Source organism: Oncorhynchus gorbuscha, linkage group LG05 (genome assembly GCF_021184085.1).
Source record: "Oncorhynchus gorbuscha isolate QuinsamMale2020 ecotype Even-year linkage group LG05, OgorEven_v1.0, whole genome shotgun sequence".
Classification (NCBI taxonomy): Eukaryota; Metazoa; Chordata; class Actinopteri; order Salmoniformes; family Salmonidae; genus Oncorhynchus; species Oncorhynchus gorbuscha.
Genome location: NC_060177.1, coordinates 35,910,607 through 35,928,155, shown reverse-complemented (window position 1 = coordinate 35,928,155; position 17,549 = coordinate 35,910,607). Strand labels below are relative to the sequence as shown.

The following is a 17,549-nucleotide window of genomic DNA, read 5'->3' as shown; positions in this document are numbered from 1 at the left end:
CTACGACCTGTTGTTACACAATGGGCCTACTGAATTAAACTCTCCCGGTCCATATCCTATAATGTTCAGCCTACGATTTTCATCTCCCCAAGATGTCAAAATGAGTGGAAACGGGTATAGGAACTTGCCTACCTTGTTTGTTGACAGCTCTGCTCCAATGATCTGGACTCTTTGGTTTGACTACAAATCGTGGTGAACTCTGCTTGCAGCACCATCTGTTTGGTTCTAATTTTTCAGAGTAAATGACTCACGGACACTAGAGAAGCTTAACCACGTTTAATTCTTCCCAAAGGGTCGACACAGCTGTATTGAGACAAAGACATGTTTCCACCACTACCAGTATATACAGTCGTGGCCAAAAGTTTTGAGAATTACACAAATATTAATTTTCACAAAGTCTGCTGCTTCAGTTTGTATGAAGGCAATTTGCATATACTCCATAATGTTATGAACAGTGATCAGATGAATTGCAATTAATTACAAAGTCCCTCTTTGCTATGCAAATGAACTGAATCCCCCAAAAAACAATTCCACTGCATTTTAGCCCTGCCACAAAAGGACCAGCTGACATCATGTCAGTGATTCTCTTGTTAACACAAGTGTGAGTGTTGATGAGGACAAGGCTGGAGATCATTCTGTCATGCTGATTGAGTTCAAATAACAGACTGGAAGCTTCAAAAGGATGGTGGTGCTTGGAATCATTGTTCTCTGTCAAACATGGTTACCTGCACGGAAACAGGTGCTGTCATCATTACTTTGCACAAAACGAGATTTACAGGCAAGGATATTGCTGCCAGTAAGATTGCACCTAAATTAACCATTTATCGGATCATCAAGAACTTCAAGGAGAGCAGTTCAATTGTTGTGAAGAAGGCTTTAGGGCACCCAAGAAAGCAAATTCTCAGAGATCAAATTCTCCCAACCATTCAGGAACAGTTTGGTGAGGAACAATGCCTTTTCCAGCATTTTGGAGCACCTTGCCATAAGGCAAAACTGATAACTAAGTGGCTCTGGGAACAAAACATTGATATTTTGGTTCCATGGTCAGGAAACTCCCTGGACCTTAATCCCATTGAGAACTTGTGGTCAATCCTCAAGAGGCAGGTGGACAAACAAAACCACACAAATTCTGACAAACTCCAAGCATTGATTATGCAAGAATGGGCTGCCATCAGTCATGATGAGGCCCAGAAGTTAATTGATAGCATGCCAGGGCGTATTGCAGAGGTCTTGGAAAAAGAAGGGTCAACACTGCAACTTCATGTAATTGTCAAGAAAAGCCTTTGACACTTATGAAATGCTTGTAATTATACTTCAGTATTCCATAGTAACATCTGACAAAAATATCTAAAGACACTGAAGCAGCAAACTTTGTGGAAATTAATGTTTGTGTCATTCTCAAAACATTTGGCCACGACTGTATACTCCACTTTAGGCACGCCTCCTCTCCAATCCTGACCTTATTTGGTTTGAAAGGAAGAGGATAATAGGATAATTAACCATAATTTCTCCCTTCAGGGGATCTGATCTGACCTGACCTCAACCCCTCCTTCGACTAATCCACAGATGTCCGTCCTCTTCCCCTATAGCAATCCCGTCTACCCAACACATTCCAAAGCCATCTGTCTTTCTACAGAGAATCATTAATCTCTGACATAAAAACCAGTCTCTTCCACTCCTTTATTTACTCTGCTTATGAGTATAACAATGTTCAAAGTTTACCCCGAATCCAACATATCCAACTAGAGATCTCTAACTATCTCTGTGTGTGGTGCTGGTATAGTTGACCATGTCCTCTATTGCATCATCACAAGTTTGACTTTTTACCAATCAATTTCCTTTGAACTCTCTTAAAAGTAGTTGGATGATATGACATTCTGGGGTTTTGTGCGTAATATTGACACTAATCTTTTTTTTTTGAACATTGTGTGGCCCATCTGATGCCCAGGGTGGCAGTGAGAGCTGGTTCACTGAGGGCAATGTGGCCATTGCCTCCCTGGCCTTTCACCCTACCGCCCAGCTCCTTCTCATAGCAACAAACAATGAGGTTCACTTCTGGGACTGGAGTAGGAGGGAGCCATTTGCCCTGGTCAAGACTGCCAGCGAGACAGAGAGAGTCAGGTCTGACGAAAAGCTCCACCTTCTCCATCTCCCTGTCATTTCCACAGTGTTCGATTAGTTGACATGTTGAAATTTCTGAATTTGAAAACCGAGTCAAATATTCTCAAAGTATTTAAAGCAAAATGGAGATAAAGACACATGTGAATGCTCTGTTGCAGACTGGTGAGGTTTGACCCATTGGGTCATTACCTGTTGACCGCTATAGTGAATCCCTCTAACCAACAGGTGAGACTCTGTCTAATACTTTACGTTATATACTTTACATTAGGTCAGTTACGTCATATCAAGAACATTTTGTTCCCGTTGTGTGCTTTTCAGCAGAGTGATGATGACTCTGAGGTCCCCATGGATAGCATGGAGATGCCCCACTTTCGCCATCGATCCCTCCTACAGTCCCAACCGGTCCGCCGTACCCCCATTCTCCACAACTTCCTGCACATCCTGTCATCGAGGAACTCAGGCTCACAGTCTGAGGAGCAGCATCCTCCTGAACCCGCTGTCAATAGTGCTGCTGACTCTCCTAGTCTTCCCTCTGGACGTTATTCCGCCCTGCGGAATCGCGTCCGACCCCCCTACCAGGGTTGTGTGCAACACCTTGGTATGGTTTGCTTCTGCAGTCGGTGCTCTCCCACCCAAGCCCCTTCACCATCTGGAGAGGACCCCTCTGACCCTGAGAGCCTGGAGACCCAGTCCTATGCCTCCACCTTCTCCTCTGTTCGCACTGAGCCCCGGCAGCCCTCTGAGCCTCGCTCCTCACACCGTCCCTCTGCCTTCAGCAGTGTGTACAGAGGTGCTAGAGGACACTCTTTACGCACTCCATCTTCAGGCCACCAGCAGCCAGGCCGGGAGTGTTCTGGGCGACTGGCGGGGGCAGACTGGATGGGTAGCATGCTCAACATGCGGCCTGAGCATAGTGGGGGTGTTGGGGTATCTCCACCCAGGACTAGTGCATCATCTGTCAGCCTGCTGTCTGTGCGGAGACAGCAGGAGTGCTCCTATCAGTCGCCTGTCTACACCTCTGCCACAGAGGGTGGAAGCTTTCCCCCAGCAGTTATGAGCCCCCACATCAGTGGAAACAGCTCTGTAGATGGACCCAGCACTAGTAGTGGACACCACACTCTTGGGGAGGGAGGGAGCAACAGCCCCACCTCTATCCGTAATGTGCTGCAGTGCAACTTGAATCGCTACTTCATGGTGTATGATCGCATACAGGAAATGGAGCAGTCAGGTGGCACTGGTGGAGAGAGCAGCCAAGAGCAACAGACATGGGAGATGCTTAATAATAACATAGACTCTGAGCGGCCTGTCACCCCCCATTATCAGCCCCCCCACAGCGGTGATGATGGTTCTGGTCCCTTCCCCGGCCATGTGAACCGCTGCAGGGTCTGCCACAACCTGTTCATGTTTAACCAAGGTACACAGCGCTGGGAGTGCACCGGCCAGACCCCATCACAAGAGGGGAGCACCTCATGGCAGCCCCCAAGCTCCAACCCTGCCTTTCACAACATGAGGCAGACTGTGATACAGGATCCCCAGTCCTCTGACAGGAGACAGTTGGCACAGCCACAGCCCAGTGCTGATGAACCTGGAGGGGACACAGCCTTCCCTCACCGGGGAACTCCTAGCCCGCAGAGAGAACGGGCAGTGGGGTTGGTGTATAATCAGGAGACAGGCCAATGGGAGAGGGTTTACAGACAGTCTGCCAGTCCAAGTCCAGCGGTGAATGTACCACAAGAGGCCTTAAATCAAGAAATGCCCGACGAAAGCTCTGATGACGATTACCTGAGAAGGTGAGAGAATCGGGTGTTAAGCTCTTGTTTATCTATATTTTGTGCAATTTGTTAAATGAAAAACATAATCGATGCATATCCTTTTCCAATATACTGGAAGTAGCATGATGGCTGAACTCTGACTTTGAGGCAGTTATAGATGTAGGTGAGATGCAACATTCGACACATCTTATAAGCTGCCAAGTCTGCCCTACCACAACACCTACACATAATCCCAAGTCACCCCATGCTTGTGACATTAGTGTAATCACACAGGCAAACTTTGCATATCTTGCTTTTTGTGCTTCATTCGAAGTTGATGAAAGGCCTTTTCCAAACTTGTGCAGCCATTAGGGCTATTTTTTGGTAAGGATCTCTGACAAAAGGGGCGGCAGGTTGCCTAGTGGTTAGAGCGTTGGGCCAGTAACTGGAAGGTTGCTGGATCAAATCCCCGAGCTGACAAGGTAAAAAATCTGTCGTTCTGCCCCTGAGTAAGGCAGTTAACCCACTGTTCCCCGGGCGCAGGAGACGTGGATGTCGATTAAGGCAGCTGCACCTCTCTGATTCAGAGGGGTTGGGTTAAATGCGGAAGACACATTTCAGTTGAATACATTCAGTTGGACAACTGACTATGTATCCCCCCTTTCCTATCCCAATTAAAGTATACATTTCATTCAGTTTTGAGACGATGCTCTGCCTCCATGGCTTCCCCTTCTTGCTCATTAGCTGCTTGGCAGATGTGTCTTCTGGAGGGTTTTGCAATGCCTTCCTTGGCAGTGTGCTTTGCCTCGACTGTAGTGGGCCTGACTGTCTGTCAACTGCCCCACTGGCTACAGTCAGTGGAATGATTAGGCTTCGACCTTCCTGACCTTGTCTTCACGACCAATCCAGTCGAAAGAAAATACATGCAGGTATTGATGTATGGTGTTGCAAAGAAAAAAAAGCCATCTTTCTGTCCAGTGTACGTGTTCTTTTGCCCGTCGTAATCTTTCCTTGTTATCGGTCAGTTTGAGATATGGCTTTTTCTTTGCAACTCTGCCGAGAAGGCCAGCATCCCAGAGTCACCTCTTCACTGTTGACCTTGGGACTGGTGTTTTGCGGGTACTCTTTAATGAAGATGCCAGTTGAGGACTTGTGAGGCGTCTGTTTCTCAAACTAGACACTCTGATGTACTTGTCCACTTGCTCAGTTGTGCACTGGGGCCTCCCACTCCTCTTTCTATTCTGGTTAGAGCAAGTTTGCGCTGTTCTGTGAAGGGAGTAGTACACAGCGTTGTACGAGATCTTCAATTTCTTGGCAATTTCTCGCATAGAATAGCCTTCTTCTCAGAACAAGAACATTTCTCAGAACAGGAATAGACTGACGAGTTTCAGAAGAAAGGTCTTTGTTTCTGGCCATTTTGAGCCTGTAATCAAATCCACAAATGCTGATGCTCCTGATACTCAACTAGTCTAAAGAAGGCCAGTTTTACAGCTTCTTTAATCAGAACAACAGTTTTCAGCTGTGCTAACATAATTGCAAAAGGGTTTTCTAATGATCAATTAGCCTTTTAAAATGATGGTTGCTGATAATGTGCCTTTGTACGCGAATGTAGATTTTCCATTAATTTACTTCTGTTGGATGGCTTTTATGAATAGCATTCAAAAAGCCTACAAAAGAGCTTTCTATTGGCTGATTCTAATACTTTCCAAGTGGGGAATTCAGACCTCATCTTTCTACATGTTTCCATGTCAGAAATTTCAGAATTACCCCCAATCTCATTAATGCTGAGTTCCAAGCAGAGACGCATCGGGTCCCATTTTTCGAGTCTTTGGTATGACCCGGCCAGGGATCGAATTCCCAACCTTCCAATCAAAGGGCAGAGACGAGCTCATTTGTGATGGACCTGTGGAAGATGGGCTGTCTCCATGTTACTCCTCAGTGTTCCACTTGGTGGCAGTATGGTACTGACTAGACATTTAGAGAGGATTGGCATGACAGCTCTGCCTCTCCTGTGGCAACTACCATTGACAACTTACTAGTTTCTAGAATAGGCATACTTAGACAGGCTAGCCTATTGGGATTAGTTAGGGAATTAGCATAGGTATTTTATGTGAATTTTATTCCCACAAAGTAGGAGGATATGATGTGCTTTGCACAACATGTCTGATTGAGCAGTGGCAGCTCAGTACAAAGGTTTGACATCTATTTTACATAGGCTTAGAAGGTAATTTGCCTGACGACTCAAACTGAATTCCTCCGCTGCCCTATTGTTCGCTACATAGTTCAGTCTGAGACTGCCATTAATGAAGTTGTTTGTGCTGACGTCAAAATGAGTGGTGTTGTACAAAACAAAGTCATCAGCGATTGGATAATCTAAAACCAATCCGTGTATCAAAGACAATGACACATTTTCAAAATGCCACTACCCACGTGTGTTCTGGCTCTGGCCCAACCCATCAGTTTCTGGGAACAGTCAGATGGTCGAGAATGGATTTTCATTCTACAAATCATCGGGAAGATACTTGGAGCCAGACAGATCCAGGCATAGCATTTGGCTGGAGCAAAGAGTTTGCTTAGCCAGGCAAGAAAGTAATGCCTATTCTGGTAAAAACTGATATGGAAAAAGTTAAATAACCTAATATTTGCATAACATTTTTCTACAGTCATTGAAAACACACACGGTCATAGTTTTTTTCCCCCGCTCTAATTTTCCGTCTTGCATCAATCCCAATCCATCCCCTGTGCCCTGGAAGGCTGCAATTAGCCTCTGTTTCAAGGGCAGGGTTGTGAACTTTAACAATGTGAAAGTTACCCTTCCTGCCCAACCTCTCATTATCTAGCCTAATGCTGGGGCTTGTTGCATGGAGAGCTCTCCAGTAGCCCGAGGGTGCTGCTCTACTTTGTCTGACACAAGGCCAAAGCATTGGGTCTAATCAGTAGGCTGTCAAGAAGTGTCTGGAAAGCAAATGACCAAACTGAGGTTTGGTTCTCCGTTTTGTTCACATCTCTTTTAGATTCTAGTCTCTTTTCATAGACTCACAGCTGCAGGTCACCCTAAATTTAATATGTTGAAGGTATTTTATTTATTTATGTGACTATACTAATGCTATTAGAGCTTCAGGCTAATTTGTGTTGTCTAGCCAAGCTGGGCACAATGGCTTGCTCTAAGGGTTCGATGGGTTCTTTCTTTCATGTCCACATTCTGAAGTCACCTCATTTGGGAAAAGCATTGATATAGCAGATTTAAAAGGGATTTAACAAAATGGGGCGGCATGGTAGTCTAGTGGTTAGAGCGTTGGACTAGTAACCGAAAGGTTGCAAGTTCATATCACCGAGCTGACAAAGAACAAATCTGTTGTTCTGCCCCTGAACAGGCAGGGCTTATATTGTATTATTTATTGCAGTAATTGCTTTTTCAAGGAGAGGTGTTGGCTACTGTAAGACATTTTCTGACTTGTTTTGAGCCCAAATGACTAGAGCAGTTGAGGTATACATTTTGTTTTTAAAGTTCTAATCTAACAATGACATATTTAGGGATTTTTTTTGCTCACCTTAAATCCTCTGAAGTATAAAGGCCACCATCCTCTATCGAAATTGCATTCAAGTCCTGGATCAGTAAAAGACTGGAGCAGTTTAATGGGCTGTTACACAGGGCTGTGACATTTCACATCACTCTCATTTTTTTTAACCTGATGTGCAGTCGATAATGAGCAAGTGAATATCCCTTAGGAATTTAATGATACTTTTTAATTGACCAAAATTGTGGTTTAAAAGACTGCTCCAATGAGCAGGCTGGCGAAGATATAGATAAATGTGAATCTCAAGGAAGGGAATGCTTTGAGTTATTCCAGTAATTTGGCCATTGTAGTCCTCACAGTAATGAGCACGTTGTTTTGTGACTTTGGGGTAAGGATTAAAGCAGGAGGATGGGAACTGCATGTTCAGTCTCATTAACATGTCAGCCACACTGTAAATTATTCTAAATGGTTTCAATGTTGACTATGTTGGGCTAGCAGGCTGGCCAATCACTTGAAATAGTCTGCACTGCATATGTGCTGTTTTAAAACAAGTTTTGAATCCAACAATACATTTATTTTTTTATTCTAAATCTGAATAAATTATTGCCGCCCTTCCATATTTGGATTAGTAGACTGTCTATTTTGGAGTTGCTTTTTGTCTTTGTCTTATGGGTCCCAAAAATGTCAAATTCAAGATTTGAAATTGTCACGTCGTGTCTCTCCTTTGCCACCCACACGTCCCTGAGCTTCTCTATATTCACCTTTAACACCATGCTAACTTCAAAATGTTAGTTTTGTCAGGAACCTGACTCTATTTCAAACGTTTCAGATGAATGGCCTGAATAACATAACCTAAAGCTAATCTTTCCCTGAAACGTCCAGTTTCATCCAAAAATAAGAGCTAGACCGCTGAATGCAAGTCGTGAATTGAAATGGAGCCATTTTTCATGGTCTTTGCGTCATCTGGCAACATTCCTCGTGTGGGAATACTTCAATACTTTTAATTGAGAGCGTTGTCACATGTTTTATTGGCATTATCAAGCATAATAGATTGGGCTGTAGTGCATTGACTCCCATCCTAAATCTAACCTCCAAATCACCTGTCCCTGGACATGGGTGGTTATTTTTTAAATTGAATTTAGTATTTTTTGCTTGTTTATTTAACCAGGCAAGTCAGTAAAGAACAAATTATTATTTACAATGACGACTTAGGAACAGTGGGTTAACTATTATCAAGAATTTAAAAAAGAGCTAGGAGACATTTGTATCCATTGGTCGTCACCCAAAAGGAAGCACCTGATATGTAGGGTCTCTATGGAGTGTTTGTGTTAATTGTGGAGGTATCCATTCTCTTAATTATACCTGTGAAAAGTAGCGAGATCGGAGAGAAACATTGTTTGGTTGCATCAGTCACAGAAATGGCTCCTTTTCTCCACTGGAAAGCGGTTTAGACTAGTTGGTGATAATGAATATGGAAATGTTTTGGGCTGATCATTGAACAACTACATGTACAATAACTTTGTTTGGGGTGTTTTCCTTAGTGGACATGCACATCTAACCATCCCTTTTGCTCTGTTTCTCTTTCATAGGAGACTTTTGGAGTCATCTATTATGTCGCCGTCTCGGTATGACATATCTGGCTCCCGGGACCATCCCATTTATCCAGATCCTGCCAGGTGAGTCTTATGGCAAGTGGTCAGGGCTATTGATGATTTACTTGTAATATGTCAGTCATGAGAATATTTTTTTAAAATCAGCCCAGCATACTAGATTAGCATGTAGCATTCTTTTCAAGAACCAACAATAAATAGCCACTTCAATAAATCAAACACATTGGTTGCTCAAACACAGGGGTGTCAAACATACAGTTGATTTTCCCTCGGGTGGTTTGAGTAAAAATAAGTAAATAAAATTACATGACTAAAATCAAATTGAAACTGCAGAAATTATATTGGACCTACATTTATACAGTCTCTTCACTCTGTCCTCTGTCTAACAATCACCGAACACATAAGGGAGACGGTGTAGTGCTCGAACAGGTGCAAACAAATGGCAAATGTTTCCAATGTAATCAATGTAATCCAATGTAATCCAATCCAATGTGATCCTGGACAACACCCTGTCGTTCTCAACCAACATCAAGGCGGTGGCCCGTTCCTGTAGGTTCATGCTCTACAACATCCGCAGAGTACGACCCTGCCTCACACAGGAAGCGGCGCAGGTCCTAATCCAGGCACTTGTCATCTCCCGTCTGGATTACTGCAACTCGCTGTTGGCTGGGCTCCCTGCCTGTGCCATTAAACCCCTTCAACTCATCCAGAACGCCGCAGCCCGTCTGGTGTTCAACCTTCCCAAGTTCTCTCACGTCACCCCGCTCCTCCGTTCTCTCCACTGGCTTCCAGTTGAAGCTCGCATCCGCTACAAGACCATGGTGCTTGCCTACGGAGCTGTGAGGGGAACGGCACCTCAGTACCTCCAGGCTCTGATCAGGCCCTACACCCAAACAAGGGCACTGCGTTCATCCACCTCTGGCCTGCTCGCCTCCCTACCACTGAGGAAGTACAGCTCCCGCTCAGCCCAGTCAAAACTGTTCGCTGCTCTGGCCCCCCAATGGTGGAACAAACTCCCTCACGACGCCAGGACAGCGGAGTCAATCACCACCTTCCGGAGACACCTGAAACCCCACCTCTTTAAGGAATACCTAGGATAGGATAAGTATTCCCTCTCCCCCCCCCCCTTTAAGATTTAGATGCACTATTGTAAAGTGACTGTTCCACTGGATGTCATAAGGTGAATGCACCAATTTGTAAATCGCTCTGGATAAGAGCGTCTGCTAAATGACTTAAATGTAAATGTAAATGTAAACATAATTTCACTAGCCTCGTAGAGAACTAGGCTTCCCTAATCCGGAAGCCTGGTGAAGTCTGGCCTAAATTAGCTAAAAGGGGATGGAGACCTGGTCTAAAACCAATCAGATGCCTTGCTTGGGCGGATCTTATGATGCAGTACTCCTTCAACAGTCACGTGGGGGGAGGGTTCTTGTAATGTAACATGAAACAAAAATGTAGCCGCTGGAAGCCAGCAGACCATTCAAATCGTTTCGGCTAATACAGAATTCTTCAGACCTCCGAAGACGGCATGACAAGGTTTTTGGAGGAATGGCTACGCGGGACTACCATTTCACCAACCTGTGCACACTTGTCTCTGTGTGGTTCTCGGGCAACAGTATGTGATAGCATTGAACATTATATACTGTAAGACGTACTAGACAGTATCGCCTCCAGCATATGATGCTCCCATTAAGTACTGTAATCGCAGCAAAAGGTGGCGCTACAAAGTATTAACTTAAGGGGGCTGAATAATTTTGCACGCCCAATTTTTCAGTTTTTGAATTGTTAAAAAAGTTTGCAATATCCAATAAATGTCGTTCCACTTCATGATTGTGTCCCACTTGTTGTTGATTCTTCACAAAAAAATAGTTTTATATCTTTATGTTTGAAGCCTAAAATGTGGCAAAAGGCACTGTAGCCTTATTCTAAAATGTGATCATTGTTTTTTTCCCTCATCAATCTACACACAATACCCCATAATGACAAAGCAAAATGTATTAAAACTATAACTATATATCACATTTGCATAAGTATTCGGACCCTTTACTCAGTGCTTTGTTGAAGCACCTTTGGCAGCTATTACAGCCTTGAGTCTTCTTGGGTAAGACGCTACAAGCTTGGCACACCTGTATTTGGGGAGTTTTCCCCATTCTTCTCTGCAGATCCTCTCAAACTCTGTCAGGTTTGATTGGGAGCTTTGCATAGCTTTTTGCACAGATTTTTTCAGGTCTCTCTAAAGTTGTTCGTTCGGGTTCAAGGACATTCAGAGACTTGTCCCGAAGCCACTCCTGGGATACTTGGCTGTGTGCTTAGGGTTGTTGTCCTGTTGGAAGGTGAACCTTCGCCCCAGTCTGAGGTCCTGGGCGCTCTGGAGTAGGTTTTCATCAAGGATCTCTCTGTACTTTGCTCCGTTCATCTTTCCCTCAATCCTGACTAGTCTCCCAGTCCCGTCCGCTGAAAAACATTCCCACAGCAGGATGCTGCCACCACCATGCTTCACCGTAGGGATGTTGCCTGGTTTCCTCCAGACGTGACGCTTGGCATTCAGTCCAAAGAATTCAATCTTGGTTTCATCAGACCAGAGAATCTTGTTTCTCATGGTCAGAGTCTTTTAGGGGCCATTTGACAAACTCCAAGCGAGCTGTCGTGTGCCTTTTAATGAGGAGTGGCTTCCGTCAGGCCACTCTACCATAAAGGCCTGATTGGTGGAGTGCTACAGAGATGGTTGTCCTTCTGGAAGGTTCTGCAATCTCCACAGAGGAACTCTGGAGCTCTGTCAGTGACCTTTGTGTTCTTTATCACCTCCCTGACCAATTCCCTTCTACCCCTACTGCTCAGGTTGGCCGGGCGGCCAGCTCTAAGAAGAGTCTTGGTGGTTTCAAACTTCTTCTATTTAAAAATTATGGAGGCCACTTTGTTCTTGGGAACCTTCAATGCTGCTGACATTTTTTGGTACCCTTCCCCAGATCTGTGCCTCAACACAATCCTGTCTCAGAGCTCTACGGACAATTCCTTCGACCTCATGGCTTGGTTTTTGCTCTGACATGTACTGTCAACTGTGGGACCTTTTATATAGACAGGTGTGCAATCGCCATCACACTGCACACTGCCCTATCCCTTCTGGACAAGAGGAATACCTATGTAAGAATGCTGTTCATTGACGACAGCTCAGCATTAGTACCCTCCAAGCATTAGTACCCTGGGTCTCAACCCCACCCTCTGCAATTGGGTCCAGAACTTCCTGATGGGCCGCTCCCAAGTGGTGAAGGTAGGAAATAACATCTCCACTTCGGTGATCCTCAACACTGGGGCCCTACAAGGGTGGGTGCTCAGCCCCCTCCTGTACTCCCTGTTCACCCAAGAACACCTCAAACTCAATCATCAAGTTTCCCAACGACACAACAGTAGTAGGCTTGATTACCAACAACAACAAGACAGCCTAAAGGGAGGAGGTGAGGGCTCTTGGAGTGTGATGTCAGGAAAATAACCTCTCACTCAACGTCAACAAAACAAAGGAGATGATCGTGGACTTCAGGAAACAGCCGAGGGAAGGCGTCAGTCAGGTGCATCAAAGCTGGCACTGAGAGACTGAAAAACAGCTATCTCAAGGCCATCAGACTGTTAAAAAGCCTGTATGCACAGAGGCTACTGCCTACATACAGACTTTAAATCATTGGCCACTTTAGTAAATGGATCACTTGTCACTTTAATATTGCCACTTTAATAATGTTTACATATCTTGTATTACTCATCTCATATGTATATACTGTATTCTATACTATCTATTGCATCTTAGCGTATGCCACTCTGTCATTGTTCATCCATATATTGATATTTATATATTCTTATTCCATTCCTTTACTTAGATTTGTGTTTATTAGGTATCTGTTGTGGAATTGTTAGATAGTACTTGTTAGATATTTTTTATATTTGCAGCACTGTTGGAACTAGAAGCACAAGCATTTCGCTACACTTGCAATAACATCTGCTAACCGTGTGTATGTGACCAATAACATGTGATTTGTGTGCCTTTCCAAATCATGTCCAATCAATTGAATTTACCACAGGTGGACTCCAAGTTGTTGAAACATCTCAAGGATGTTGAATGGAAACAGGATGCACATGAGCTCAATTTCAAGTCTCATAGGACAGGGTCTGAGTACTTATGTAAATAAGGTATTTCTGTTTTTAGTTTGAATACATTTCACTTTGTTATTATGGGCTATTGTGTGTAAATTTATGAGGATTTAAAATGTTTTTTAAATTCATTTTAGAATAAGGCTGAAACGAAACAAAATGTGGAACAAGTCAAAGGGTCTGAATACTTTCCGATTGCACTGTAAATGGAAATAGAACATGGTCTTGTCATGGTAATACATTTTTATACATTGCAGGCCTAGACAACATGTTTCCTGGACCTCTGAGTGAAGTGGTGACGTTATCACTATCTATGTTTCCTGCCTTTCTAACACTGTCTTGCTGAAGAGTGATGAATTGCACTGAGCCTGGAGATTCTCAATATAGTTTCTGGGATTGACTGTCAGCAGTGCGCCGAGGTGGTGATCTTGTGAGGTTGAGAGTAAGGCCTAGTCCTCTCAATAAAAACACATTCATCTAGGGACAGAGCTGCTCTGCTTAGCAACCAAGGTGCAATATTGAAAATCAATGTGTGGCCCAGAGCAGGGACATAATGATCAGTACAACCAACTTTTGGGAGAGAGTGGACACTTGACAATTGGCTCCTCACTCTCTGTCGTCATTTTCTTTGACCTGTGATAATGAAGGCGTAACACCCTTTAAAGTGGTTAGGATAGCACCGACACTTCCCTCCCACCTCGTTATTCTCTCCCTTACATTTAAGCTTTATTTAGGAAAGGGCGGAGTCCTATTAAAACCAACGTGCATGACAAACACTTACACAATCACAGGAGCATAGAAAATAGAAAATACAATCATAAAAAAAACAGATATTCATGTCCACTGCTGCTCCTTCTCACCTCTGGTGTGCTGGACCCTCCATAGAAAAGAACACGATGCACCTTCCTACCTTCTCTTCCCAGAGTTGAGATTTAGGATTTTGTTTCTAGGATATCCAGTTATCAAAAGATGTTGCCCTGTAATGGAACCTGCCTCCATTTATTTTGACCATTGTGAAAAGGTTTGACCCCTGTCACGTCAGATTCATAAAGCTTCAGTTGATGGCAGATGTGGCTAACTCATTAGTAGAGTCAGTTTAGGATCACTTTTAATACTTGCCAGGTGTTGATTTATTTCCCCGTACTTGTTTTAGTTTCCAATCCAGTATTTTGCATTGTAATCCAATTGCTGACCCTCGGGGCATATTGGTTAAATGATTGAATGTCCATGCAATAACTTTTTGATGAATGTTACTCAGGATTTTCCAGCTGTTCAAGTAATTGTTCAGGCAGATAAACTCATTTGTGACATGAACAGCTATGCAGGGATTGCATAGCAGGCTACACTATAACTTCAAAAAACATGATCTTAATATCGAAGTATTGCAAGCTCCTTGAGCCCTTGTAAAACAATCAATGGGAAAGCTAGACTGAGGTGTGCACACAACTTGACTTGTGATAATTGCAAGGATGGGTCTTGGTTTTGAAAATCCCTAAAACCTAATCTTCTCCTAGTTATGTCATTTGGATGCACGCAGATGAGCTTCCCTGAGATGGTTTCTGTCAATTTGTGCAGAAATTGTTAGGTTGTGCAAACACAGTTCCATCAGCTGTCCGGGTGATGACTCTGCAGGTGAAAGGTCCCTGGCTGGCTTGGTTACATGTGGTCTGCGGTTGTGAGGCCGGTTGGACGTACTGCCAAATTCTCTAAAACATTCTTGGAGGTAGCTTATGGTAGAGAAATTAACGTTAACATTAAATTCTCCAGCAACAGCTCTGGCGGACATTCCTGCAGTCAGCATGCCCCAATTGCACACTCCCTCAAAACTTGAGACATCTGTGGCATAACTACACAATTTTAAATTGGCCTTTTGTCCCCAGTAGAATTTGTGAGAAATAAGCTTTTTGTGCTTTTTGTATCTTTTATTTCAGCTCATGAAACATGGGACCAACACTTTACATGTTGCATTTATATATTTTTGTTCATTGTATAAAAAACGGTCAAGAATGCTTTAATTGCAGAAATATACACTAAGTGTACAAAACATTAGGAATATGTCATAGACTGTCCAGGTGAATCACTTGATGTCACTTGTTAAATCCACTTTAATCAGTGTAGATGAAGGGGAGGAGACCGGTTAAATATGATTATTTTTAAGCCTTGAGACATGGATTATATATGTGCAATTCCGAGGGTAAATAGGCCATCAGTTTCCCCATCCCTTGTCTATAGTCTTCCAATGTGGTGTAACTCACTGGATCTCAGCTTACTGTTTATTCAGCTCTGTTTACATGGGGAGCACTCTGTGTTCAGTGAGCTTCTGAGCTGCCCTCCCTGTGTAGGTTTCGTGCTGTGGTACCGGAGTGCAGCTCAAGGCTTATCCACTTGGATCAGCCAGTAATTGAACCACATTGTAACTATGGCCCTGAGAGTTGAAGCATGAAAGAGAGGGAAATGTACTTCTTCTTTTTTTTTTTTTTTAAGAAGCCTGCTCCATCTTTATCGTTTGTGGGCTCTGACAATACATGGTCTTGGCTTTGTTCAGGTTTTTCTGGTATTAGCACTGCTTTCTACCTGGTTTGGGTGTTTTTATTTATCACTTCAAAAAATAATACATATCTACACAGTACATACAAAAGAAAAACGTGACTGGGATAATAAAGTGAGACTGATTTCTATTGTCTATTCCTCCTGGGTTATCCGATCACCATTTGAATCATCCGCAGCTCTAGTGTGTCCTTACTGTGTTCACAGGTTGTCACCTGCTGCGTATTACGCCCAGCGGATGATTCAGTACTTATCTCGGCGGGACAGCATTCGCCAACGATCACTGCGCTACCAGAGCCGACTGCGGCCTCTCTCGTCCACCTCGGATAGCCCAGGAAGCAACCCCTCCGTTGAGAACAACGAGGTGGACTTTGAGGAGTTTGAGTGAGTCGTCAGCAACCTACAACATCCAATGATTTTTTTGCATCCCTTGACACTTGTTCATGAAGACATTTACAGAACACATTATGATAAAACATCCTATAATCGTCAAGAGCTTTGGAATTTATTCCACAAGGAGCACTATTAATGGAATCCCAGAGGGGAGGCTCCATTGCCAATGGATGAGAGAAATGAATTCCCCCCATTATGCCTCCACACACCCTCTGTATGATCTGGGATGCATAATGACTGTCTAACAAAGCAGCAGCAGCAAAACACTCCTACTGAAATAACTTGCACATCGAATACTTGATGCGTGGCTCTCAAAGGTTGAATTTGTGATGTATCTTTCTAATGGATTAGGTTTTATTCTTTCAATATGTAAATGTTAATTGCCTCTGGCCTGGCTATAAAAAAAAGGTGCTGGGAGATGGTGTTGCTTGCAGGACCATGATACTCCAGGGTCAGTGGTTTGTAACATTCAATGCTCCCAGGACTTATTTGAGGGCATCAGTCTTCTCAGGCCTCTGCAGACTTTGTACTGTAGCATCGTTGGCTGAATGAGGTCAAAGGAATTCCCCTGGTGCTGTTCTTCTCCAGCAATTAAGGACATATGATTTATAACGATAAGAACTGTTTGTCCGAATGAACAACTAAGTTATTCGTCACTCTATCAACTATTTTAGAATGCCATTTATTGTCCTTTGGGTTGGATTCAGAGTTGCGTGAAACCAGCTGGGACATTTTCCTGGAGCATGTAAACGGTCCGATGTTGCTAGTTATAATTGGGTCATTGCATGGTGTGGCGTCAGCTCCACATCAGTGCAAGACAGTGTCTGTTCTCTTCAGACAAGATTAGACATGTGCTGCCACCCTCTCGTTCATAATTGAACCTGGTGGGATTCAGGGAATTATAACAAGACAACATCCCCTTATCCCCCATTCTCGATTTAGGCTTCTGCTTGCCAATTGTTTTATGATTGGTGTGGATCGGAAAACTTTGCAGCGACAGTGAGTGCAATTAACAGTATGGGGTATGGCTCCATGCATCACAGACACAACGCTGTTGTTCGTTGAAGAGAGAGGGGGGGTCTCAGATTTCAGGGGGTATGGCGTTTCTCAACTCTCAGTAATGAGCGATTGGCACCGTTTAAAAAAAAAAGGTTTGCGGTACAGTAAGTCTTTGAGATGCAGAGCCTCGTGAACGTTGGCCATTTTGCTGTCCGTGCTAGTGTAACGGATGTGAAACGGCTAGCTTAGTTAGCGGTGCGCGCTAAATAGCGTTTCAATCGGTTACGTCACTTGCTCTGAGACCTTGAAGTAGTATTTCCCCTTGCTCTGCAAGGGCCGCGGCGTTTGTGGAGCGATGGGTAATGATGCTTCGAGGGTGACTGTTGTTGATGTGTGCAGAAGGTCCCTGGTTCGCGCCCGGTTATGGGCGAGGGGACGGACGTAAAGTTATTATGTTACATTGATGCTGTTGA

The 17,549-nt window shown here is 43.8% G+C and overlaps 1 protein-coding gene across 11 annotated transcripts in view; it reads left to right on the top strand.

Annotated features, from left to right (window-relative positions):
* Positions 1 to 17,549, top strand: part of LOC124035894 (activating molecule in BECN1-regulated autophagy protein 1-like) — a 95,949-nt gene that overhangs the window by 14,168 nt on the left and 64,232 nt on the right. For 7 of the 11 annotated variants that reach the window (XR_006838810.1, XR_006838812.1, XR_006838811.1 and 4 more), the window contains 5 exons: positions 1,949 to 2,121; positions 2,280 to 2,346; positions 2,440 to 3,911; positions 8,980 to 9,066; positions 15,892 to 16,068. Coding sequence is in view for 8 of the 11 variants with exons in the window: in XM_046349721.1 (XP_046205677.1) it covers positions 1,949 to 2,121; positions 2,280 to 2,346; positions 2,440 to 3,911; positions 8,980 to 9,066; positions 15,892 to 16,068 (1,976 nt within the window). In the remaining 3 variants the exon portion in view is untranslated. The remainder of the gene's footprint in view (positions 1 to 1,948; positions 2,122 to 2,279; positions 2,347 to 2,439; positions 3,912 to 8,979; positions 9,067 to 15,891; positions 16,069 to 17,549) is intronic. The other 4 variants (XM_046349724.1, XM_046349722.1, XM_046349720.1 and 1 more) reach the window with 3 other exon arrangements.